Here is a 23,663-nt window from a genome sequence, read left to right on the forward strand (position 1 = left end):
ACCGCTCCTAATGGCTTCACCAACAAAATCCATATTCATCAATCAAGCCAGGAGCGGGAGCCGACCTCTGCTCGGTGGTGCAGCCAGGAATAAAGGCAGATTATGAATTGCAGGGAGCTGCTGCAGCTGCCACGGCTCGGCCTTGGCATTAAAGGCAGCCCAAGGAGAGGAGATGCAATCAAAGCTGTCTGGAGGCAGCTGAAGGATTAGCTGAGTCAACCAGCAAAGAGCTGAGCTCATTTATCGGGCTATTTTCAGGACCCTGGATGGAATTTTACCCTCAATTAGCGATCTCACACTTGGACAGAGGGGAATCATCCAAAATGGGCTTTTTCCATGTGTTGGCTGTTTGGGTTGGGCATTGAGGGAGTGGTGGAGCTCAGCGGGGTGAGCTGGTGAGGGCTGGGCAGTGGAGCCAGGGGGAGAGGGAGCAATGGATGGACCTGTCCTCTTTGGCCAAGGGAATCATGGTGCAGGGAGTGTCACAAAAGTGTTGGCAGAAGGACCTGGTGGTCTCTCGCCACCACACAGGGCTGGCACCAGCACTGGCTCAGACCAGCTGTGGCTTTTTCTGTCCCCCCCTGCCAGGCACACAGGTTCATCATTTTCTAGCCTGAAAATAACCAATGACCCCTAAAATGTCACTGGAAAATCCAGCACAAAGTCTGGCTCTGCCCCTTTGCAGCTGAGCTTCGGGTTATCACACAATCCTGGAATGGGTTGGGTTGGGAGGGACCTTAAAGCTCATCCCATTCCACCCCAGCCATGGCAGGGACACCTTCCAGTGCCCCAGGGTGCTCCCAGCCCTGTCCTGGGGACACTTCCAGGGATGGAGCAGCCACAGCCAGGGCCTGCCCACCCTCCCAGGGAACAATTCCCAATTCACAACATCCCATCCATCCCTGCCCTCTGGCAGTGGGAGCCATTCCCTGTGTGCTGTCCCTCTGTCCCTGTCCCCAGTCCCTCCCCAGCTCTCCTGGAGCCCCTGGAAGGGCTCTGAGCTCTCTCTGGGAGCCAGGCCGGGCTGATCCTGCAGCTTGGAGCAGAGCTGCCTCTGTTTCCCCCAGTCCATCCCCTCCCCGTGAGTGTGGAAGGGGCTCTGCAGGGCTGGCTGCTCTCCAGCGGGTGCAGGCAGCAGCTCCCTGTGACGGAGGGGCCAAAAATAGAACCTTTCCCGGGAGAGGAGAGGAATTACACTTTTCCTGACACCCTGCAATAGCCTTGAGGCTGCCAACGTGCTGATAAGCAGTTGTTTGCCTGTGCTCTGGAGCAAACGTGGTTTATCTCTTCCTTGTTCCAGCCCTGCAGGAAAAACCCAGCCGTTTCACTGCCGTGGGACCCCCCAAGGTCTGTGTTTGATTATTTCTCTCTCTTGCAGCAGCAGCACCTGGAGATTGGACTGGAGTTCCCAACCCTGGCAGGGCTGGGGGCCCTGCCGTGCTCTTGGATGAAAAGCCAGAAGCAGGAGGTGCAGGGGAGCTCTGCAGGGTTTAGGGGGTGGGCTGAGGGGATCTGATTCCTGAATCTGAGGTGTTTTGGAGGCCGGGGAGGTCAGGGATGTGAGTGCCCATGGGGCTGCTCCCCGCGGGGCTTTTCCGGGAGGAGGAAACGTTCCCTGTGCCTGCACAAACAAGAGGCCCCGAGGAGGAAACTCATCAGGCTGGGGAAATCCTGACCTCCTCCCGCCGGGCTCAGGGCTCCAGGAGAGGATCAAATCCCAGAGAAAACGGAGCTTTCCCCTCCCTCTGCTGTCCTGCCCCAAACTCCTGGCTCTGGGCGAGCGATGCCACTGCCCCATGGTGATGCTGCTTTTGGTGGGCAGGAGGAAACCTCGCTGAGACCCTTCAGAAAACATTGATACTCCACGTGGAGCTGGTGTGAGGTGTTTTTTAGCCAGCAGCTCCTGGGGGTGATGCCTCACTTCGGTGGTCTCAGCCTCTTGCAGCAGCAGCCCTGCCCAGCTGCAGCTGAGCTTTTCCCCCCACAAAACTCCTCAAATCCCCTCCTTTCCTTCCACCTTCCCGGGGCTGATACAAGCAGAGGCTTTTCCCAGCTCCGGCCCATCTCCAGGAAGCAGGATGACATTAAATCCGAAACAAATTACGCTGTGCATTCGAGCGCGGCCGCTCGGATGCGTTTTCCCTCCCTAACGATGGAGGCAGCGGGAATTGCAGCACCATTAACTCCTCCTTGTGCCTCCTGCGAGTTGTCAGCGCCTGTCCCCCGTGCCTGGTAAGTGCCTCATCCTCTGGCTCCGATGCTCTGCTGCATCCCTGCAATCTTCTGCGCTGGAAGATGCCCCCCAGCAGCCTGGGAATGCTGCAGGGATCCCGGGGAGCTCCGGAAGGGCCACCCCGAGCCCGGCATCCCGCAGTTTCCTCCTGGTTTGGAACCTTTTTGGGGTTTGTGGTGCAGGCTGAGGGGATGGGGCAGCTGCCAGGCTCCAGAGCTTTTCCAGCCTGGAGGAAAATCAGCCCTGCTGCCGGCTCTTGGAACGGGAAACTGCTGCTCAGGGGACAATAAAGGTTGTGAATGTCAGGGAGGAGTAAAGCTGCGTTTTCCCCATTTTTTCCCCATTTTCCCCCTATTTTCTCCCCCTGGCTGTGCTGTTTGGGAGCAGCTCCTCAGGGCACCCCAGCGCCTCTGCCTTTGGGATGGGCCATTCCTGGGCTCACTCCTCTGGCACTCCAGGCTGCCAGCCACAGCTCGGGGGTCTCCAGGACGGATTAAACCCGTTCATTCCCCGGGCTGGCTCTGCCCGCAGGGGCTGAACCGGCTCTGGGCTCCGCTCTGGGATGCATCCCGAGCTGTCCCCAGGCCCAGGGTGAGGGTGACAGCCCCAGGCGCGGTGGCAGCAGCCCTGCTGGCCTCTGCCACGCCTGCCGTGCCCGTGGCTCCGGCAGGAGCACCGACAGGTCTTTCCAGTCCCGCCGGGAGCTGCCGGCGGCGGGCGGCGCCCGGGGACAGCGGAGAGCAGCGGCCGCATCCCCGCCTCGCCCTGTTTGGCTTTCGCTGTGTCACCCGGAGCTGGAATTAATCATTGCACAGCGGGAAGGGCCGGCGGAGTGTCCCTGTCCTGTCCCTGTCCTGTCCCTCCCTGTCCTGTCCCTGTCCCTCTGTCCTGTCCCTGTCCCGTCCCTGTCCCTGTCCCTGTCCCTTGCTGCTGAGCAGGGTGGTCAATGCTGAATCCCCTGGGACTGCAGAGGTGACACCTCAGAGGGGATGGGTGAGGTGGATGCAGTCTTTGTCAGGATTTGGGAATAAAAGCAGGAAAAGGGCACTGATCCTCCATTGATCCTCAGTACCCACACTCCTGGCTCTGGTGACCTTCCCTGTGGTGCCGTGGCCACCAGGGTGTCCTGGGTGTCCTCTGCCCCTGTCCTGTGTTTGTGCTGGGTGCTCTGGGGGCTGCAGGGCTCCACCAGCCCCTCCCCACGTGTGGGGACCGTGCTGCTCCCAGGAAAAGGGGCTGCACTGGAGGTGATGCCCATCCCTGCCAGGGCAGGAGAGGGGACATGGGACACGAGGGCTGTGCTGGAGGTGTCACAGCACCTCAGTGTCACCAGCAGCTCGTCTGGGGGGGCTGTGGGGAGCTCTGTTGCCATTCCCTGTGGATCCCACCGTTTTCCCAAGCCCAGGGGGATCCAGCATCCTGCTGCTGCTCCGGGAGCCGCCGTGTGTGCTGCCACCACCCCAGCCTGTGGCACGGTGACAGCAGAGCAGAGCTGTCACCCTTGCCCTCCCAGCAGCCCTGCCCACTGCCTGGGACCCTCCCTTCCTCCCTGCCCCAGCCCTGCCGGGCCCCACGGGTGGCTTTCCACGCCCCAGGGGATGCTCTGGGTCCCTCTGGGGCTCCTCCCCAGCTCCCTGCAGGCAGCCTCGGCCGGGCAGATCCCTGAGGATGTTCCTGTCCTGGGCTGGATGGATCCAGACAAGATCCAGGCTTCTTTGGAGGGGAAGCAGAGGGAAGGGAGCTCCATTCCCACTGCTCCAGCCCGTGCCAGCCTGCGTCTCCCTTTCCTTCTGGGAAAGATAAAACAGATTTCCTTCTCTGTGTCAGATTTCCTGCAGGTTCCAGGCAGGCTGAGGGTGATTTTAACATTTGCTCCTCCTGGCTGAGCTGCTCTGCCCCAGGGGAGGTGGCAGATGTTTGTGCTGGGACACACACCCAGGGTTTTCTCCTCCCTGAAGGAATTAGGAAGAGTGTGGCTGTGACAGCCTGGGGCAAACCCGCAGGTTTGTGTCCTCCCAGTGTGGGATCCGTCTGTGGGATGGCCTCGGGGAGGGCAGAGCATTCCCTGGGCTGTGGTGGGAGCGTGGCTCTGGCATCTCCTGTGGGAATATCACCCAAACTAACGTGGTGTGGGGCTGCTCTCCTGACCTGGATCCCAGCTGGGACCTGTGGGGCAAGCTGCAGGTCAGAGCAGGGTTTATCTCCTCCAGCTCCTCCCTAGTGCTGGGATAAGGTGGAGAAATCTCAGTTTAAACCACAGGAACCCAGCAGAGGAGAACTCCTGGCTGTGCCACACTGGCACAGGGGAGCTGTCCATGCCCGTGTGGCACACAGGGGATGTGGAGCTGGGAGTGCAGGTCCTGCCCTGTCCCCAAACACCTCCACACACGAGAAGGGAGCTCTGGTGGCTTCCGCACCAGATCTTCAACCAGGACTGAGAAAAGACCAGGATTTTCCCAACTCTTGAGCAAAGAGGGGTGCTCGGTATGGGAGGGTCCGACTTAATGCCATAAACAAGATTGGATTAGGAGGGATTTGCAGAGGGTCAGTCTGGAAGAGCGGCTTATGGAGGTTTCCACAGCTGTGTCACAACCATCCGTGGTGTGGCAACGCTCGGTTGCGTTGTGCTGCTGCTGGGCTGGGGGGCCCAGGGGGCAGCCAGGAGCTCTGGGCTGGGGCAGAGCTCAGATCAGCACCAGGAACCCGCAGCTTCCTTGTCCTGGGAGGCTGAGCCAAATTCTGAGCCCGTCAGGTGGTGGAGGGTGAGTTTTTTGGGGCTTGGGGGTCTTTTGAGTGCAAATTAATTCATCCTGGTGCAAGGGGCTCGGTGGTGTTGAAGCCTCTTGTCCCTGTCCCTGTCCAGAGCTCAGGCTCTGGTGGCACAGCCCTGCCCAGAGGAGCTGCCCCTCTTTAGGCACGGGGTCAGCCTGGCCTGTGGTGGGCCTGGGATTTGGGGTTTTCAGCAGAGCTTTGGGGTTTTCAGCAGAGTTTTGGGGCTTTCAGCAGAGCTTTGGGGTTTTCAGCAGAGCTGTTATCTCAGTCCTCACAGCAGCGTTTGACATCCCAGTGGGAAGTGGAGTGGCAGCTCTGACACCCCTGTGGTGACCAGGGGCAGGACCTGAGTGACACGGGGCTGTGCCAGGGCAGGTTTAGGGTGGATCTCAGGAAAGGTTCTTCCCCCAGAGGTGCTGGCCCTGCCCAGGCTCCCCAGGGAATGGGGCTGCCAGAGCTCCAGGAGGGTTTGGACACTCCAGGCACAGGGTGGGGTTGTTGGGGTGTCTGGGCAGGGCCCCACAGGGACTGGATGACCCCTGTGGGTCATTTCCAGCCCAGGACACCCTGTGACTCTGGGATCCCTCTGCCACCAGAGCCCCGGCTCCTTCCTGGACCTGCCAGCTCCTCCCCTGGCCCTTGTGCCTGATCCTGCTGCTCGGGGGTGTGAGGCAAAAAATTACCCAATGCTCCAGTAACTTCCACAAAATGTGCTTCCCCTGAGTGAGGGGGGTGACACCCTGTCCCTGATGGGGACATCACCCCATGCCTGGGTGGGGTGTCACCCTGCTGGGGATGTCACCCTGCTGGGGTGTCCCCCTGTGCTCAGCACCCACCCTGCTCTGTGCCTCCCCCCTGCTGCCGGGCACCCACCCTGGCAGACGTGAGCGTGGCTGTGCCAGGATGGGATGGCAGAGGGGAAACAGGGCACTCGTGGTGTGTGACAGCCACATGCAGGGCGGTGTGGAGGTGCCAAGGGGGTGGTGGGAGATGGTTCTGGGCTGGGATGGAGCTGGGAGATGACACCCTGTGCCTGATGGGGGTGTCACCCTGTGCCTGATGGGGACATCACCCCATGCCTGGGTGGGGTGTCACCCTGCTGGGGATGTCACCCTGCTGGGGGTGTCCCCCTGTGCTCAGCACCCACCCTGCTCTGTGCCTCCCCCCTGCTGCCGGGCACCCACCCTGGCAGACGTGAGCGTGGCTGTGCCAGGATGGGATGGCAGAGGGGAAACAGGGCACTCGTGGTGTGTGACAGCCACATGCAGGGCGGTGTGGAGGTGCCAAGGGGGTGGTGGGAGATGGTTCTGGGCTGGGATGGAGCTGGGAGAGGGGGCACGCTCCCGCTCTCCCAGGAGGGTGTTTTTGGGGCCACCACCGTGGAGAGATTTCCACTTGGGAAGTCTTGGATGTCTCCTGAGGGTGCTGGGGGGGGGAAACAACCCGAGCTGAGCCTGGGTTCTGCTCCTCAGCAGCTCCCAGCCCTGGCAGGCAGGGGGTGGGTGCTCTCCATGCTCTCCATGCTCTCCCCTCTCCTCTCCCTCCTAAGGTGAAGAATTCCCAGGCTGGACTGTGAGCTGAGGTGGAGGAGGCCCAAAACTTCACAGAACCATGGAATTTTAGGTTTGGGTTGGAAGGGACCTTATAGTTCAGCCAGTTCCACCCCCTGCCATGGGCAGGGACACCTTCCACTACCCCAGGCTGCTCCAAGCCCTGTCCAGCCTGGCCTGGGCCACCTCCAGGTGCCAGGGACGTGTGTACTCCCAGGATTTCCACCTCATGCTCCAAACCCAGGGTCAAGAGCAGAGCAAACAGATAAAACCAGCCAAAGAGAGGCCAGGCATCCACGTGGGAACACAGCCAACAAGAACTGGCGAGGGGGAGGCACCAAACCTGGATTGGGGGGGGTTTTATCCTGTCACTCGCAATTCCTGAAGTCTGCCTTAATTATAATAATCACCCTGGGCAGGCAGTCAATTAGGGATGCTGCTGGGCTTGTGCTGAGCTCAGGGCCCCCTCCCCACGGTGTCGTGTCAGAGCTGGGGGGGTTTTATCCTGTCACTCGCAATTCCTGAACTCTGCCTTAATTATAATAATCACCCTGGGCAGGCAGTCAATTAGGGATGCTGCTGGGCTTGTGCTGAGCTCAGGGGCTGTGCCACAGGCGAGCTGCTCCCTCCGTGGGCTGATGATGGCAGTGTGTGGGGATGGAGGGGACAAGCAGCAGCTCCCACTAATTACCATCCTTTGAGTGACTCGCCCATCTCCCTCACTCCTGCTGCCTCCAGAGCACTGCAAACCACAAAGCTGAGGCTGTGGGCTCTTTTCCAGGGGTGCCCTGGAGCAGCAGAGCTCAGCTGTGGCCAGGCTGTGCCAGGGATGCTGCACTGCCCACCCCAGCAGTGTTTCCCTGGCACCACACAGCTCCAGAGGGAGGATGTGCCTCTGGCTGCTTCTTGCTCTTCCTGGGGATCTCAGTGGGGCTGCAGGGCGGGCTGGGGCAGCAGCTCCTGCCTCCCTGCCCTTGGGGCATGCTCTGGGGCACAGAAGAGGGCTCTGCTCGGGGCTGGGGTGGGGAGGAGCAGGGTGGGAACAGGATCCTGTGCTGATATGGGAGTTCCCAGCCTCCCCTCCAAATCCTCGGGGAGACCCCTCTGGTTAATGCAGGGTCCCTTTGGGAGGGCTGAGGGCAGAGCTGGGACCTCGGTGGCCTCCTCTCCAAGCCTGTTTGTTTCTCTTTGTGTCAGAGACTCCCCTTTGTGGGCAGCACCCCAAACCTGCCCGGCCCAGGACATCCCCCCAGGGGGCTCAGCCTTGCCCTGCTCCCCTTCTCTTGCCATGAAACCCCTGGAGTTTTCTCCCGGGGGTCAGGGGAGAAGCCAGATGCCAGCGCTGCCCTGTGAGTGGGCAGCAATTCCCCCGAGCTTTGTCCTTGTCCTGTGCTGCTCCCACCCAGCTCCTCCTCCCCACCTCTCCTCTCACCTGACACGTCTTCCCCCAGAGTGGCTCACCTGGGGAGGAGCAGAGCAGATAATTCACAATCCTCAGGGGGCTGGGGAGGCCTGACAACCAGCTGAAGGTGAGGGAAAGGGCTGAAGAACCCCCCTTTGATGGGGATCCTGCTTATTTTTGTTTAATCTCCCAGATGTCAGGGTGCAGAGGGGCTTGGACAAAGAGTTTTGGGCTGGAGAATCCCCCTTTTATGGGAACCCCACCCTACTCTGGTTAATATTTGGGATGTCTGCATGTGCAGGTGGTTGGGCTGTTTTGGGCTGGAGAATCTCTCTTTCATGGGAACCCCACCTCATTTTGGTCAATATTTGGGATATCTGCATGTGCCAGGACTGAGGCTGGTTTGGGCTGAGGAATTTGTCTTTGCTGTGACTGATGCCTAATTGTGCTGAATATCCCAGACATCAGGGTGCACAGGGGCTTGGACGGGCTGCTGTGGGCTGGAAAATCCCCTTTTCTGGGGATTCTAATATTTGGGATATTTGTATGTGGTGGGACTCAGGCTGGGGAATCCCTCTTTGATGTGACTGATGCCAAATTGTGCCGAATATCCCAGACATCAGGTGCACAGGGGCTTGGATGGGCTCTTTTGGGCTGCAAAATCCCCCTTTGATGGGCACCCCTCCTTATTTTCTTGATATTTTGGCTATTTTGCAGTGACTTAAGATGATTTTTTCCCCCTTTTGCTGAGGACCCCGCATCATTTTGGCCGATATTTTGGATATTTACCCACGCCCCTACTCAGTCTGCAGAGCTCCCCTCTGCTGGGGCTCCCACCTAATTCTAATTAATTTCCCTCAACGCAGGGCGCACAGGGGCTGGTTTGGGAGGGGCGGGGGTGTCTCCCCGGGTGGAAGGCCGGCCGTGTGCGGCAGGCAGGGCTCGGGGGAGCCGGCCCGGGCTGGCCCGGTGACACCGGGAGCTTTTCCCGTGCGCGCAGCCGCGCGTGGGCAGCGGGCGGGGAGGGAGCGCCGCGAACCCGTGTCGCCTCCGTGTCGCCTCCGTGTCGCCTCCGCCGCCCCCGTGTCGCCTCCCCCGGCCTGCCCGGCCACCCCCGGGCCGCATGCGGCGGAGGCAGCGGCGAGCCGAGGCGCTGCAGGTAAAGGGAGAGGGAGGAGGGAGGATGAGGATGAGGATGGCGCGGGGACCCCGCCTGGGGACAGGCCGGCGCTTGGCCGGGGGTTTAATCCGTGCTCTGTCCCTGTATCCTACCGGGAGGTGACACCCCGCTTTTTTTATTTTTATTTTTATTTTTATTTTTTTCCAGCTGGTTTTGGGCTCAGCTCAGCCGGGGGGATGCAGCCGCCCTCCCTCCCCCCTGCTCCCGGTTCCGTTTTTTTTTTATTTTTATTTTTTTCCAGCTGGTTTTGGGCTCAGCTCAGCCGGGGGGATGCAGCCGCCCTCCCTCCCCCCTGCTCCCGGTGTCCCCAGGCTCCGTTTGCATCCCGGGGGGGGTGGGCTGGAAGCAGCATTTCCCCTGGGAATGGGGGGTGGTCGGGGCAGGGAACCCCCCCTCCGCCCCCGCCTGTGCTTTTCGGGGGGCTCATTTCCAAAACACAGCCCGGCACGGGCCCCGGGCGGAATTTTTACCGGGTAAAAACGGGAATTGCAGAATGAGCAGCCCCGGTTTGGGTCTCCCTGGGGACGCGGCCGTGAGCAGGGGGTGTGTGGGAGCTGGGAAGTGCGAAAGGAGAAACCGCTGCTCGCACAAAAGCCCGGCTCGGGTCTATTCAAGGGACATTTAATTCTCCTCGGCAGCCCAGGCGAACGGGGAGCTGCCATCTGGTGTCTGATGGCAGCGGGGGAAAGGAAAGGGCGCTCCGGGAAGCAGGGCAAGCCGGGAGCTGCACATTCCCGGGAAATGGCTCCGGTTTGAGGGCTGGGTGATGGTTTTATCGCTCCGTGTGAGCTAAACCGGGCTCGGGAAGGGGCAGGATGCACCTGGAAGGCACCGGGGCCGGGAGAGGAGGTGATGCTGGGGAACAGATCGCGTAAACCCACACGCAGCACCCATGCCAAAAACCCTCCCTCGTCAGGGACTGGCATCCCGGTGGCGGCTCAGCACGGGCTGGGGGCTGTGTGCGATCTCTGCCCAGCTGGGCACGGCTCTCATGGCATGCAGGGGATTGTTTCAGGGAGCTGCAGGGCTGGGCTGCAGCAGGGCACAGCTCCCCGATAAATCCGGGGCGCTCCCGGCCCGGAGCACAGCATCGGATCTGCGGGGGGACGGGCCGGCCCAGCCGGGAGCAGTTTCGGCTCTCCAGAGCCCAGGATGTGTTTGAACAGGGAGGATTGCGTGTTTAAATTCAGCTTGGGAGCGGGGTGAGCTCCGGATTTAGGGCGCTTTAGGGGATCTGGCACGGAACGGGTCTGCAGCCGCAGCCGTGACCCGGCTGCCGGCGTGTTCTCCCCGGGAGAGGGACACGGGGAACAAGACTGACCAGTTCCCGGGAGGAAACACGCTGTTCCCTCGCGGCGCAGGGAGTTTTCCTTGGCAGGCGCTCAGCCGTGCCCAGGGTGCCCCTGCAGGGGGGTGGTGGCCGTGTCCCCGGGCAGTGCCAGCCCCGGGAGCAGGTGGCACTCCCGTGTCACACCCGTGCCGGGACAGCGCAAGCCCCCGGGCTGGATGGGACAAGGGAGGATTTCCAGGGAGGGCTGCAGCGTGGAGAAGTGCCAGCAGCGAGCAGCGGCGCTCTGCCAGCCCCTGAGCAGAGTGACACCCTGTGCGTGTCCCAAAAATTCCTGCCAGCGTGTGTCCCCCTCCCCTGCAGGGCAGCAGCGCTCTGAGCCCTTTCCTGCAGGCTGGGCGGGATCTGTGCCCTGGCACAGCTGGCAGAGAGGCGTGGGGTGTGCTGGGGTCACCTGTGCTGCAGCAGGGCCACAAACCCTGCCCTGGCCACGTGAGCATCCCTGGCCCCCGCACAGCAGCGGGATGCAGGCAGCCCTTGGCACGGATGCAGCAGCCCTTGGCACGGACACAGTGCCAGGGCTCTCTGCAGAGCTCTGCCTCTGTCCAAAGCAGCAGAGTTGTCCCCTCTGGGCTGCCACGACGAGTCCTGCAGGAACATCAGCCGTGGCTTTTCCCCTTTCCCGGAGCTGGGTGTTCCCAGGGGCTCCCAGAGCTCCTGCACGCCGTGTCTGGGTGCCAGACTGCAGGGGTGAGGCTACGAGGAGGCAGCCAGAGGTTTCTTTGCTTTAATTACGGTTTTTAGTCATCCCTGACAGCTCCAGGCTGGAGCACTGTCTCCGTGTGTGGGTCGGAGCAGTGTCACCGTGTGGGATGTCACCCTGATGACAGGGATTATCTGTTTGTCATCCAGCTCAGGGCACAGGCTGGGAGCAGAGCACTGGGCTGGAGACACAGGAGAGCTGGGACACAGCTTGGCCAAGTCCTGCTCCCCGCTGGAGTTTCCATTGGGTTGGATCCCACTGCCCAGGTGTGAATCCTGAGGCCTGGCAGCCAGCCTGACCTCAGCACCTGGAAAAAGCCCCGGGGGGAAACTCTGCAGGGCTTAGGGAAGCTGTGAAATCCAGCTAGGAATGCTGGATTCAAGGGCAGCTCATGGACAAAAGCTGCTTGCACACATGTGCAGCTGTAGGTGAATCATTCACATCCACCCTAGCATTTATTTTTAGTAAAAACACGCTTTTTCCAAAGTTTCAGGGCACCATGGGTTTCCTGTGGCATTCCCATGCATGGCTTCAGCACATCCATGGATTTTGTTCCTGGGCTGTTTCCTCCACTTGTCTGGTTGAGCTTCATGGTTAAAGCCAGCCCAGGAGCTGCTGAATTCCAGGGTGAGGCTGAAGCTCATGAACACCTCCAGTCCCTGCGTGCTGCAGCCTTGGGCTGCTCCCCTCCCAGGAGCCAAACTCTGCCCAGCTCCCGGAGCTCTGCAGTGTCCCTGCAGCTCCTGGAGCAGCTGTGGGTGTGTGCCAGGGGCTCCGTGTGAGACAGAAGGCTGCCAGCCGAGGTGGCTGCAGGGGTTCTGCCACCCAGGTGGCTTTTCTCTCTGTCCCTGCTGTCCCTGGGGACAGTGTCCCAGCCACTCAGGGAGCTGTGTTCCCCTCGCTGTGCAGTCCCAAAGGGTCCCTGGAGGAGAGGAGGAGGAGGAGGAGAGGAGGAGGAGGGGGATGCTGCTGAAGAGTGGCTGCTCCTGCAGCCCAGGGGCTGTTTTCCCACTGTGCTGTGCTTGGTGAAACACGTCAGATTTGGTTTCAGCTGGATGTCTTTGTGTTCCTCTCGCTGTGCAGTGCCCCAAAGGGTCCCTGGAGGAGAGGAGGAGGAGGAGGAGGAGGGGGATGCTGCTGAAGAGTGGCTGCTCCTGCAGCCCAGGGGCTGTTTTCCCACTGTGCTGTGCTTGGTGAAACACGTCAGATTTGGTTTCAGCTGGATGTCTGTTTGTCTGATGAGCTGGACATCGGTCCTGGGGGGGATTTTTGCCCTGGGGGTGGCTGTGTGTGTCCTGGGATCAGTCCCCTGCAAGGCAGCAGGGCTGTGGCAGTGCTGCTGTCGCCCTGCCCTGGGTTTGTCATGTTACCTGTCACCTGTGCTGCTGTCCCTGCTCCTGTCCCCCCTGTGCCTGGATGCTGCCGTGTGTGCTGGGTTTCAGACACTACAATTCACCCCCTCCTGGGGCAGAAACACCCCCACCAGTGACTCTGTGACACAGGGGCAGCCTCAGGGTGGCCCTGGCTTTGCCTCTTTTGCTGCAGCACTGTCCGGGATGGGCACGTGCCAGAGCATCCCAGTCCATGCCCACCCCTGTGCTCCCTGCACTTCCTTTGCAATCTGGGGTGCCAAACCCCCTTAATTCCAGTCCAGAGCTCTGCACCCTCATCCCATTCCAGTTCCCGTGGTGTCCAGCATCCCTTTCCATTCCCAGCTAAGTGTGTTACACTCCAGGATGCTCCACCCCGGAGATGATCCCATTTCCAAACGGGGTCAGACAGAGCCGTGAGCAGAGAGAGGCCAGGGACAGCAGGATGTCAGCGCTGCCCTGGAGAGCCACCAGTGCCCTGCCAGCTCCTGGCTCCTGCCAGCCCAGTTTTGCCCATCAGGCCACGAGATGTCACATCCCAAATGTGACATACGTAGCTGAGGCTCTGGTTGTCCCTTTTCTGGGCTGAAGGATGGAAAACCCTCTCGAGCGGTGCCGGCAGCACGTGAGCATTCCATGGGATTGCTGATTCACGTGGCTGCTGGAGAGGAGCCAGCTCTGTCTGTCCCTCCACTGTGGACAGACATCCCGGGGACATCGTGGGGGCCTTACCCGAGCTCCATGGTGGTGGTTCTCCAAGGTTCTGTCCTCACTTTTGTCCTCCTTGTGCCTTTCAGATGTGCTGTGGCAGCCCGTGCCCCGCCAGGAGGTCCTGCCTGCCTTAGCCAGCATCCTGCCAGCCATGGCCTCAACGCCCCAGTGAGGGACACGAGGACGAGGAGCCAGTGTCCCCAGCGCTGCCACGTCCCCTGGGGGAGCCATGGAGGCCCCTCTGGACGTGCCTGTAGGGAACCTCATTGACTTTGACAGCGAAACTCCCGCCTGTGACCCCTCAGAGCCCGCTCCTCCCGCTGTCCCCAGCGACAGCGGCCACCCGGGGGATGACAGCGGCCACCCGGGGGACACAGGGGACGTGGCCGCGGAGGAGAGCGACGCCACCGAGTCAGCAGACAGCGAGAATGACATGGGGGACTCTCCCCAGCACTGGGGTGGCTCCCGCCGCTCCTCCTCCAACGAGTCCCTGTCCTCCAGCCAGAGCGCGGAGTCGGCGCGCGACGAGGCCTCGGCCGAGCGCCGCGAGTTCATGCGGGGTTACGTGGAGAAGATCTTCACCGGGGGGTGAGCAGCAGGGCCAGGGACATCCCATGGCATGGGGCAGGGTTCTGGCTGCTTTCCCACCCCGGGAGCAGCAGTCTGTCCTTCCCCTGCTCGCTGCTGGTGCTGATGTGGCTTCTGCCGTGCGCTCCTCTCCTGGCCGCATCTTCCAGCCACAGCTTCCCTCCCTTCTCCGTCCCCATTCCCATGCCAGGGGCTCGCTGTCCCCATCTCCTCTCCCCACTGATGCTCGTGGGAATGCCAGTGGCTCACACGTGCCCAGGGACCCCGTGGCAGCTCCTGGCTGTGCCCCCAGCCCTGCATCCCCCAGCCCTGCATCCCCCGGGGCTCCGTGTCAGGCTGGATGCAGCAAACGGAGCGTGAGGAGCAGCAACAGGGCTTGTTTTTGCTCTGGGGCTCCCTGCCTGTCTCTGGAGCTCAGTTTCTGCTCACACTGTCCTTGGCTCTTCCCCTCTCCCTCTGCCTTTGGTTTCCCTCCTGCCAGGGAGGAGGAAAAGAGCAGCACAACGCGAGGGATGCCAAAATGGGTGCTCCTCTCCTCCTCTTCCTCTGCCTTCCTCCAGCACCTGCGCCAGGATGCTGATGCCAAGGGGGTGCAGGTCACATCCTCGGCTTTAATGATTTTTTTTAAATTTTTCCCTGTTGCAGGGAGGATCTGGACCAGGAGGAGAAGGCCAGGTTCGGGGAGCTCTGCAGCAGCGAGAACGGGAAGGGCAGGGAGTGGTTTGCAAGATACGTGAGTGCCCAGGTAAGGGGGGTGCTGGGAGGCAGCAGGGATCCTGCACGGGCTTTGGAACAGCCTCAGGCCACGGGGATTTAATTATAGCCCAGAGAAGTATTTTTGGAAGGCAGGAACTCAGGGAAAGTGAGGAACCACAGCAGAGGGAGATACAGGAGCGAATAAATGCATTTTGAGCAGTTAGATACACCCTTGGTGCAACGTGGGAGAGAATCCACTCGTTTTATTTAAAATTAAATCCCACCAGCACTCAGACACATCCTGTTCCCTAAAAAAAACCAAAAAGAATGAAACCCAAACAGGCATAACGCTGTCTCTGAGGGGAGCCCATGAGGGCTCTTTTTGCCCATGGTGGGGGGTGCTGGGGGGCTGAGGCTGTTCCTGCTGCTGTGCTGGAGCCTGGGCTCTGTCCCTGCCCTGTCTCAGCCCCTGCTCTGTCCCTGCAGCGCTGCAACTCCAAGTGTGTCTCGGAGCAGACCTTCTACCGCCTGATGCAGTCCTTCGCCCTCGTGCTCTTTGAGTGAGTCCTGGGGGCACTCTGGGCCTTTGTGGGAGCCCCAAGAGGCCCTGAGGGCTGAGCTGGGTGGGGCTCCCCTCACGGGGTGTCCTCACTGAGTCCTCCCCCTGTGTCAGGTGTCACCAGATGGATGATTTCAGCCCTGCCAAGAACCTCATGACCATGTGTTTCACCTATTACTACATAGGTAAGGCAGCCTGCACCCCTGCTGGGGGCAGGTGTGAAATGTGTCCTGTGCATGGGGAAGGTGTTGGAGGGGTGGCCCAGGTGGAAAAGAGCCCAGGATCCATGCAAACTCCTGCTGGGCTGGTGATGCTGCTTTGCCCTCGCTTCCAGCCAGGAATGTTTGTGTGTGACAGCCCCCAGTGATCCCAGCCCCTGGGTGGGATGTGAACACCCCAGCCCAGAAGCTCCTTGGTTTATTGTCTGGTGTGCAATGGCTGCTCCTCCACGGGGGGCTGGGTTTTCTATCCAGAATGGGAGCAGGGAGGATAAAAATAAAAACCTACAGGAACTGGGATGGGATAAAAATAAAAACCGCCAGGGAAGCGGGATGGGATCTGGGGTGTTTCCATCTCCTGGTGGAGCACCATGGAGCTGGCTGCAGGTCCCCAGCAGCGGGCAGCACTCAGGGCCGTGGGCCCACTGAGCTCCTGGCACCTTTTCCCCAGGGAAAGCTCAGGCCCTGCCCTTGGAGGCCAAGGAGAAGCCCACGGGCAGCATCGACTCGTACCTGAAGTCAGCGAACACCTGGCTGGCCGAGAAGAAGGACATTGCAGAGAGGCTGCTGAAGAACACCTCGGCCAAGACAGAGAACGTCAAGGGCTTCTTCGGGGGCCTGGAGACCAAACTGAAGGGTCCTGCCCCCAAAAAGAGCGAGTGGGTACCACTGCCCTGAGGGGCAGGGCGGGCACCATGTCCTGACCAAGCCAGGGGTGTGGGCACCACGGGGTGCCATGGCCACCAGAGCCTGGTCCCCTGCTTTAGTCACTGCCCTCCCTCGGGGGCCAGGGCGGGCACCATGTCCTGAGCAAGCCAGGGGTGCCATGGCCACCAGAGCCTGGTCCCCTGCTTTAGTCACTGCCACCTCGTGGTCTGGGAGTCCTGTTTCCCTTGGCCATTGTCCTAATTCCTTCTGATCTGTCTCAAAACCCAGCCAGCCGTGGAGTTATGTGGTTCCAAGCTGGTGATCTTCTGCATCATCTCTCTGCTGAGGGGAGGGATGGCACTGTTTCACCGTCTCTTTGTCACCTTTCTGGCCCTGGGGATGGTGGCATGGGATCAGGGGGTCTCTCAAATGGGGTTCCCTCTGCCAGGGGGCCGTGGGCTGTCAGGGGGACAGGATTTTCAGAGCTGACACTGATTTCTTGTGCCACAGAGAAGGTGAGGACAAACCAAAGGAGAAGCTGAAGAAAACGGGTGAGTGCAGCCAGCATCGCTGAAACAGGAACGGCCAAGGCACCCCTGGGGAGGGAGGGAGGGCTGGAAATGCTGGAATTCCTTGGGGCTGGGTTTGAAATTCCAATCACAACTCTCATCCTGCGAGGACCTTGTCCTCAGTGTCACAGGCTGCAGAGGTTTGGGCACCCACTGCCTCGAGCTTTGGTGGTGCAGCAGTGTCCCCCAGCGCCTGTTGTGCTCCCAGAGCAGCAGTCCAGCCCCGCCAGGATCCTCCTGGGACATTTCTGCCTCCATCAGGGCTGACCCCAGCCCTCCAAGGGCACCCAGAGCTCCTCCTGCCATTGCTCTGGATGTGTTTGGTTTGCAATCCATCCTGGCTGCTCAGCCACCAAATGGGAGGGGGCACAAAAATCCCCACGTGGGTGGGAAGGTGGGAGTGCCCCGGTGCTGCTGTGTGACTGTGTGTCCCCACAGTGTCCCTGCAGAGCCCCGAGGAGGAGAAGAAGGGGGAGAAGATCTACCTGTACATGCACCTCAAGCAGCAGCCGATCTGGTAAAGCCCTGGGCGAGCTGGCTCCTGCCTGGGGAGGGGTTTGTCCTGCTGGCCACATGTCCCCACATGTTCACAAGTGCCCCTAACAGAGCTGGCCTTGGCTTTGGCACGTCCCTTGTGCTAGTGAGGGTGTGTTTGCAGCCACCAAAGGGCTGGTCCAGAAATCTGCCAGGTTTGTTTGGCCCACCCTGACCCTTGGGAGGACTCAGGGACAGGCTGGGTGAGATTGTGGAATCCTGGAATGGTTTGGGATGGAAAAGACCTTAAATCCCATCCCACCTCTGCTATGCACACCTTCCACTGTCCCAGGCTGCTCCAAGCCCCATCCAGCCTGGCCTTGGGCACTGCCAGGGATCCAGGGGCAGCCACAGCAGCTCTGAGCACCCTGTGGCTCCTAATTAAAAAATCCTTTGGCCATTCCAACACCCCCTCCCTCCCTGCAGGCACAACCTCCGCTTCTGGAACGCCGCCTTCTTCGACGCCGTGCACTGCGAGCGCAGGAAGAGATCCCCCACCACCAGGTAGGACACGTCCCTGTGGGAAAAGGAGACTCTGTGTCCCCTGCAGCCCCCCAGGGAGCTGCTCCCAACAGCCCCGAGCTGGTCCAGCCCTGGGGAAATGCTCAGCTTTCCATCCCCTCTGGAATCCTGCTGGTGAAATCTGCAGCCTGGCAGGGCTCTGGCAGCAGGAAGGGTTTCTGGCTTGCTGTGCTGCATTTTTGGGGGAAGCAAACCCTAGAGACGTGCCCAGAAATGCCAGCCAGGGCTCAGGCTGCTGGTGCTGAGTGTGCCAGCAGGTCTGGGAGGTGCCTGGTGCAGCCATCAGGGAGGTGCTGTGGATGGAGGGGATGTCCCAGCTGTCCCTGCAGCCAGCAAGGAGAGAAGCTGGGGATGGTGGCACTGCCAGCCCCAAAAAATTGGGATAAACCTGCCAGGGAAGGGGCTGCTCATGCTGGGGGCTGCAGAAGTGGGTGAGACCCTCGCCAAGCTTGTGCCCACCTCTGGTGCACCCCGGAGCTGGGTGGGGGCTCCAGCCGCTCCCTCCTCTCCTGGCAGGGATTTCCCACTCCCAGCCAGCCCCTCCCGTGTCTGTGCAGTGCCTGAGCTCTGAGCTCTCCTTGGAGCCCTCGAGCTGCCCCTTTTCCCCCTTCTGGAGCACTGACAGCCCTGTGGAGCAGCCAGCCCCCTCTGTGTCCTCCCCACGCCCCGGGCCGAGCCGCAGCAGCCCTGGCTCTCACCCGGGGATGCTGTGCCAGGCCCAGCTCTCAGATCAATCCCCGTTTTCCCCTTTATTGCTTTCCTTTTTTTTTCCTCCCAAGCAAGCACGGGAAGAGCCTGCAGAGCAGCAGTGTAACCATAACTGCCTTTGCTTTGATGAAGCCCCAAATTAGCAGCAGCAAATGCCTCACAAGGACAGACGCCACCGGCAGCTGCTCCCTGCTCCCAGTGCCTCTCCCAATTAATCTGATGGCTGAGCCTGCCTTGGCTGCAGGAACAAGCCCGGCTGACAAAGGAGCTTTGGGAGCTGCAGCCTGGAGAATCCTGAGCATCTCGGGGGGTTTGAGAGGTGGTGGTGACCCCCCCTGAGAGGAGAGGATGCAGAATCCTTACAGCGAGCTGGGATGCTGGGCTGAGGATTGAAATCCCTGCTGGGGCTGGGGCTGGGTTTGGAATTCCAGGTCGGTCCTCGGCCATGGCAGGTGCCCAGAAGCTCCTTGGGGATGGGGCTGAGGCCACCTCTGTGACAGGGTGACCAGGACATCTCTGGGGTGGCTTTGTCCTTTGCCACACCTGGGGAGGATTTTCCTCCTCTGCGCGGGGAGGGCAGGGGAGGGGGGGAAGGAACAGAACTAAACTCCTCTTTTTCTCTCTCTTTCCTCTCTCTCTCTGCCTCTAACAACCCTCCTCCCTCTCTGGCTCTCTCGGTTCCCCTCCATCCCTGTGTCTTGCATGACCTTTTCACGCGCCACTCTTGTGGGCCCCGTTTCTGCCGCCGCTCCAGAGGGAACACTGGGGAGGAAGAGGAGAAGAGGTGTGTCTGTCCCTGTCCTTCCTTAGTGCCACAGGCTGATGCTCGCTTCAGGTCCAGATCCCGCCCTGGGGACGGGGGGGATGTGTTTTGGGGGCCTCTGCAAGGCATTTTCTCCATGGAGGAGGAGCAGCTGCTGGAGTTTTGAGCACCCTCCCAAAGGGCCTGAGGGGTTTACATTGGCTCCTCTTTCATGTGGCTCCTAAAAAGGAGCCTGAATGCTTTCAAGCTGTGATATTTCTCTGGGAACATCCCTCTGGGCAGGTTTTGGGCATGAACCGAGTCTCTTTGTGTAGAAAGCATCCCCCTCTCCTGTCCTTCCTGCTTGCTCCTGGCTGCTGCTGCCACTTAGAGGTGCTGGGCATCCTTTGCCAGCTGGAAACGCTGGTCCTTTTCCATTTTTAATGCACTTTTCTGCTGCCATCCCTTAACAAAATTAAAATTGTGAATAGGGGGGCTGCATGTCACAACTGGGAGTGTGTCCTTGGGGCCACAAGCTGGGAACAGTCACTGCTCTCTTGGAGTGTCTGGGGGCAAATCCCTCCAGCTGATGGCATTAGCAAGAGGACGAGGGATTTTGGAAGCCTGGCAGTGAATTTTCTGAGGGATGGTGGAAATATCACTGCTGGGGTTTGCTGTGTGGGGGGAAATGCTGCTGCTGCTGGAAGAGGAAGGGGTTGATGGAGAGTTCTCAGCACTTCCAGGCACAGCAAGGATGCCCCAAAATACAACCCCACAGCCCAGGGGGTTCCTCACCCCTGTGCCTGTCCTGCTGGTGAAGATCAAAGGCTTTGAGTGCAGCCACGTGTGGGTTTTCTCCCTTCCCAGGCCTGTTACTCTCCACTAATAAGCCAGAAATGTGGCCAGATTGTTTTTTTTTGGGGGCACTTTGATAATGTTTTTTCTCCTTTCTTCCTCCCTCCAAAACATAAAAAGGCAGGAAAAAAAGAGTTACAAACATGCCTCTTGTGTAAGTGAGCCAGTGGGGTCTGTGAAGTTTTGCTTCCAGATTTCAAAGCCCCTTAATTCGATTCTTTCCCTCTGCTTTCAGCCTCTACATTTGGCTGTGGGTTTTATTTGCTATCTAAGCTTTATTTGAGAGAAATTACACTCTCTTTTCTTTTAAAAAAATCCCCTGAAACATGTTGTGTGCATTTGCAGAGCCCTATAAACAATGAGCCCTTGGCTGCAGGCTCAGCTGAGCAGATTTGCACATTGGGGTTGGGGTGATTTGGTGGGGCCTGGCTCCCTTTGTGGGGTCAGCCTGGCTGAGCACCCATCCTCTTGAGTTCCAGCCCCACTGGGGCTGAGCCAGCCTCGCTGAATTTCGGGTGACACCCCCTCTGTCCCAGTTTCCCCCCAGCACAGCTCCCCCCTCCTGCTCGGTATTCTGGCCAGCTACAATTGTCCCTTCCTCTCCTGGTGTTCTCCTCTTCCTTCTCCTCCATTTTTCTTCTGCCTATCCCTGTTTTTTCCTGGCTTTTCCTCCTCTTATCCTTGGCTGTATCCTGGTTCTCGGGAAGGGGCTGGCCTCACCGTGGAGCTGTAGTTTCCCTGGCATGCATGCACCGAGCCCTGCTGCCACCACCCCGGGTGACATCCCTGTGGCACAGGCTTTATTCCCGGGCTGGGGACTCTGCCCCTGCCTGGAGCTGGTTGCAAACACCCAGAGCTTAAAGCCCTCCAGCCCTGCAGGCGATGCTGCAGCTGCAGGGAGCTGCAGTGGAGCTGGGCACCCTCAGGGCACCGCTGGCATTTTGGGAGGGGTGTGGGAGCTCCTGCCCTGTCCGAGGGGGAGGCATGTTTGGGGAGCACCTTGCTCGAGATTCGGGGAGTTGGAGCCTTGCTGCAGATGAGGGACAGGTGCCTGGTGTCCCCCTGTCACCCTGGAGGCTGGGGGGCTTCAGCAGACCCTGCTGGGACGGCCATCCCCTGCTTCCTCCTCGTGCCCATGGTGGCACTGAAGGTGAGCTCCATGCTGGAGGGATTGATGCTATTTTTAGCTCTTAATCAGGGCCTTTCCATGCAAAGCCAAGGTTGAATGAGGTTTTTCCTGGAGCATCTCTTGCTTTGCTCCAGGGCAGGAGCTCTGCAGATGGATCCATGTTGTGAGCTCATCCCACACCCAGCACCGCGCCCAGGGGCTCTCGGTGCCTCCCTGTCCTCCCAGGGGCTCTCGGTGCCTCCCTGTCCCCCAGCAACGTGGCCCAGGGTGGGAGGAAGCAGGCAGGGGGTCCTGAGGTGCCCGCGGGGGCAGAGTGGTGCCAGTGGCTTGTTCCTTGCAGGGAGAAGTGGTGCCACATGACGCAGGAGGAGCGCGACGACAGCCTGCGCTTCAACGAGAACATCACCTTCGGGCAGCTGGGGTGAGCAGGGCACGGGCACCACCCCGGGGACACCTCCCAGCTGTTCCCCCGCTGGGGACATCCCTTATGGTGCAGAGGGTCTTTGATGCCTCTCCCTGGGACCTGCTCCTGCCCCTGCTGTTGAATACCCAAAGGGACCGAGCTGAGCTCATCCCAGCGCCCGCTGCAAGGGGCTGGGGAGAGGGAGAGGGAGGTGGGGCCCAGAAGGGGCAGCCTGGCCATTCTCTCACCCAGAGCCTCTCTCTCCTCCCTCAGCACCTTCATCCACAACATGCTGGCGTTTGGCCTCAGCAAGAAGCTCTGCAGTGACTTCCTGAAGAAGCAGGCGACCATCGGCAACTTGGACGAAGGTAGGGGAGAGCCCGGGGGTGTGCAGCCCCTTTCTGGGATTCTGGGGGGATGGAGGGTGGACGGGGTGGCTCAGCAGCCTCCCTGAGCCCTTCTCTCTCTCCTTCCAGAGCAATACAAGCTGCTCAGTGACCACATCGAGCAGATGGCCACGGAGTAGCCACGGCCGGCACGCGGCGGCGGCGGAGAGACGGCAACCGGACAGGTGGGGAGGGGAGAGCAGCCCACCCCCGGGGCTACCTGAGACTGCAGCTGGGCTACCTACCAACCGAACCACACACACGAGCTGCAATAAAACCTGCATGATCGTCCACCAGGCTCTGGAGCTGCCCCAGGGCAGCCTGTAGACATAGGAGCCAAACAGCCCCCGCCTCGCCAGACCCTCCCGCCTCCACTGTCGCAGCAGACAGCCCCAAAAGTGAATGGGGTTGGTTGAAAAGCAAAACAAAACACAAGGAAGAGGGTGGCTGTGCCGCCCCCAGGTGCTGTGGCTGCAGCCCCCCCACGTTGAGGTCTCAGTGGTAAATCCAGAGGGATCCAAGGCTGCTTTCCCTGCTGGACTCCCCTCGCTGAGGCTGGAGCTGCACCAGGGATGCAGGAGGTGGTGACAGGGACCACAGCCAGAGCTGGGGCTGCACCCAGCCACCACTCGGGTTCTCTGGTGTCTCCAGGGTGTCACCACTGCCTGGGGACATGGGCAGGGTGGGGCTGGCAGAGCGCTGCTGCCGCCTTCCTCGGGAGCTGGAGGGAAATCCTCCCCTTGGGAAGCCTTCACTGTGCTGCCTGTGGGGGTTTGTACCTCTGGGCAGGGGGACAGCACTTTGCTCCATATCATCAACCCCATCAGTAGGAAAAAAGCCATGGCCCTGGGCAGGATTGCAGGCAGAGGCACAGGAGCTCTGCTTGCCTTGGAGAAGATGACAAAACCTCATCCCTCTCCCTGCTGCCCTGTCAGTGCTGGATGCTGCTGGATTGTGACATTTCCCAAAGCCTCCTGGCATCCTGTGGCAGTGGATTCATTTCCTCCTTGCCCGGGCTGCTCCTCTCTGCCCTCCCTGGCTGCAGCTGCTCATCCATCAAACCCGAAACTGCCCTGCCCAAAGGACACCTCCCTCCTGGGGACACAGGGACACCTCTGGGGACACGGGGACATGGCTGCTCCCCTCTGCAAGGAGCAGCCCACAGGGGCAGAAACCCCCAGCCCTGCACAGCCAAGGGGCCAGCAGTGGCACCCCAAAAACCCCATCCTGAAACATGAGTCCAGGTTTCAGTCACTCCCTTTTCCCTGTGCTGCCAGCTGTCTCCCATAGGAAATAGCATAAAAGGTTATTTTTTTCCATGTAGCTCTTGGCTTCTGGTGTCATTTCCAAGCATCAAAGTGATGCTTTTACCTAAGCTGGGCTTCCCCTGCCGCTGGGGATGGGATCTGTGCTGGGTCTTGTAGGAAGGACAAATCCAGCACCAATTTTTCCTTGGCCATTCCCAAACCTGGGCAGAGTCACTGGAGAAGGGTTGGTCCCTCATCCCAAAAATCCCTTCCTGCTGGATAAAATGTGCTGCACCATGAGCAGCTCAGCATCCTGGAGCATCCCATCCCCGTGGCCTTCCCTGCCTCTGTCTCCACTCAGGTCTTCCCCAAATCCTCCTTCATTTCTTTATTATTATTATTATTATTATTTTTTCCAACATGAAAAGAAATGTTCAGCGCTGAAGTATATATATTATTTGCATGTGTATTTTTCTATAAAAACAACTAAAATCCAATAAAAAATAGCCATAAACCCTCCTTGACTGGGAATGTGTGAAGGATGGGATGTGACAGAGAGAGAGATTGGAATAAATTATCTTAGAAATGAA

The 23,663-nt window shown here is 60.0% G+C and overlaps 1 protein-coding gene across 5 annotated transcripts; it reads left to right on the plus strand.

Annotated features, from left to right (window-relative positions):
- Nucleotides 1–1,192: 1,192 nt before the first annotated feature.
- KIAA0513 (KIAA0513 ortholog) lies at nt 1,193–23,663 on the plus strand. Of its 5 annotated transcripts, none has more exons than XM_039696428.1 (13): nt 1,193–1,347; nt 13,356–13,857; nt 14,503–14,602; nt 15,040–15,113; nt 15,227–15,297; nt 15,782–15,989; nt 16,489–16,529; nt 16,986–17,064; nt 17,508–17,585; nt 19,066–19,095; nt 21,378–21,458; nt 21,714–21,808; nt 21,917–23,663. In XM_039696428.1, exons 2-13 carry the CDS (start codon nt 13,499–13,501, stop codon nt 21,964–21,966), a joined length of 1,266 nt encoding a protein of 421 aa, XP_039552362.1. In that variant the 5' UTR covers nt 1,193–1,347; nt 13,356–13,498; the 3' UTR covers nt 21,967–23,663. The 5 variants fall into 5 exon arrangements, with proteins under 5 accessions (XP_039552362.1, XP_039552361.1, XP_039552363.1 ...); XM_039696427.1 differs by lacking the exon at nt 1,193–1,347 and adding an exon at nt 1,403–2,232; XM_039696429.1 differs by lacking the exon at nt 1,193–1,347 and adding an exon at nt 4,845–4,995.

The sequence above is a fragment of the Passer montanus genome, unplaced genomic scaffold (genome assembly GCF_014805655.1).
Source record: "Passer montanus isolate IOZ18808 unplaced genomic scaffold, ASM1480565v1 scaffold98, whole genome shotgun sequence".
NCBI classification, from domain to species: domain Eukaryota; kingdom Metazoa; phylum Chordata; class Aves; order Passeriformes; family Passeridae; genus Passer; species Passer montanus.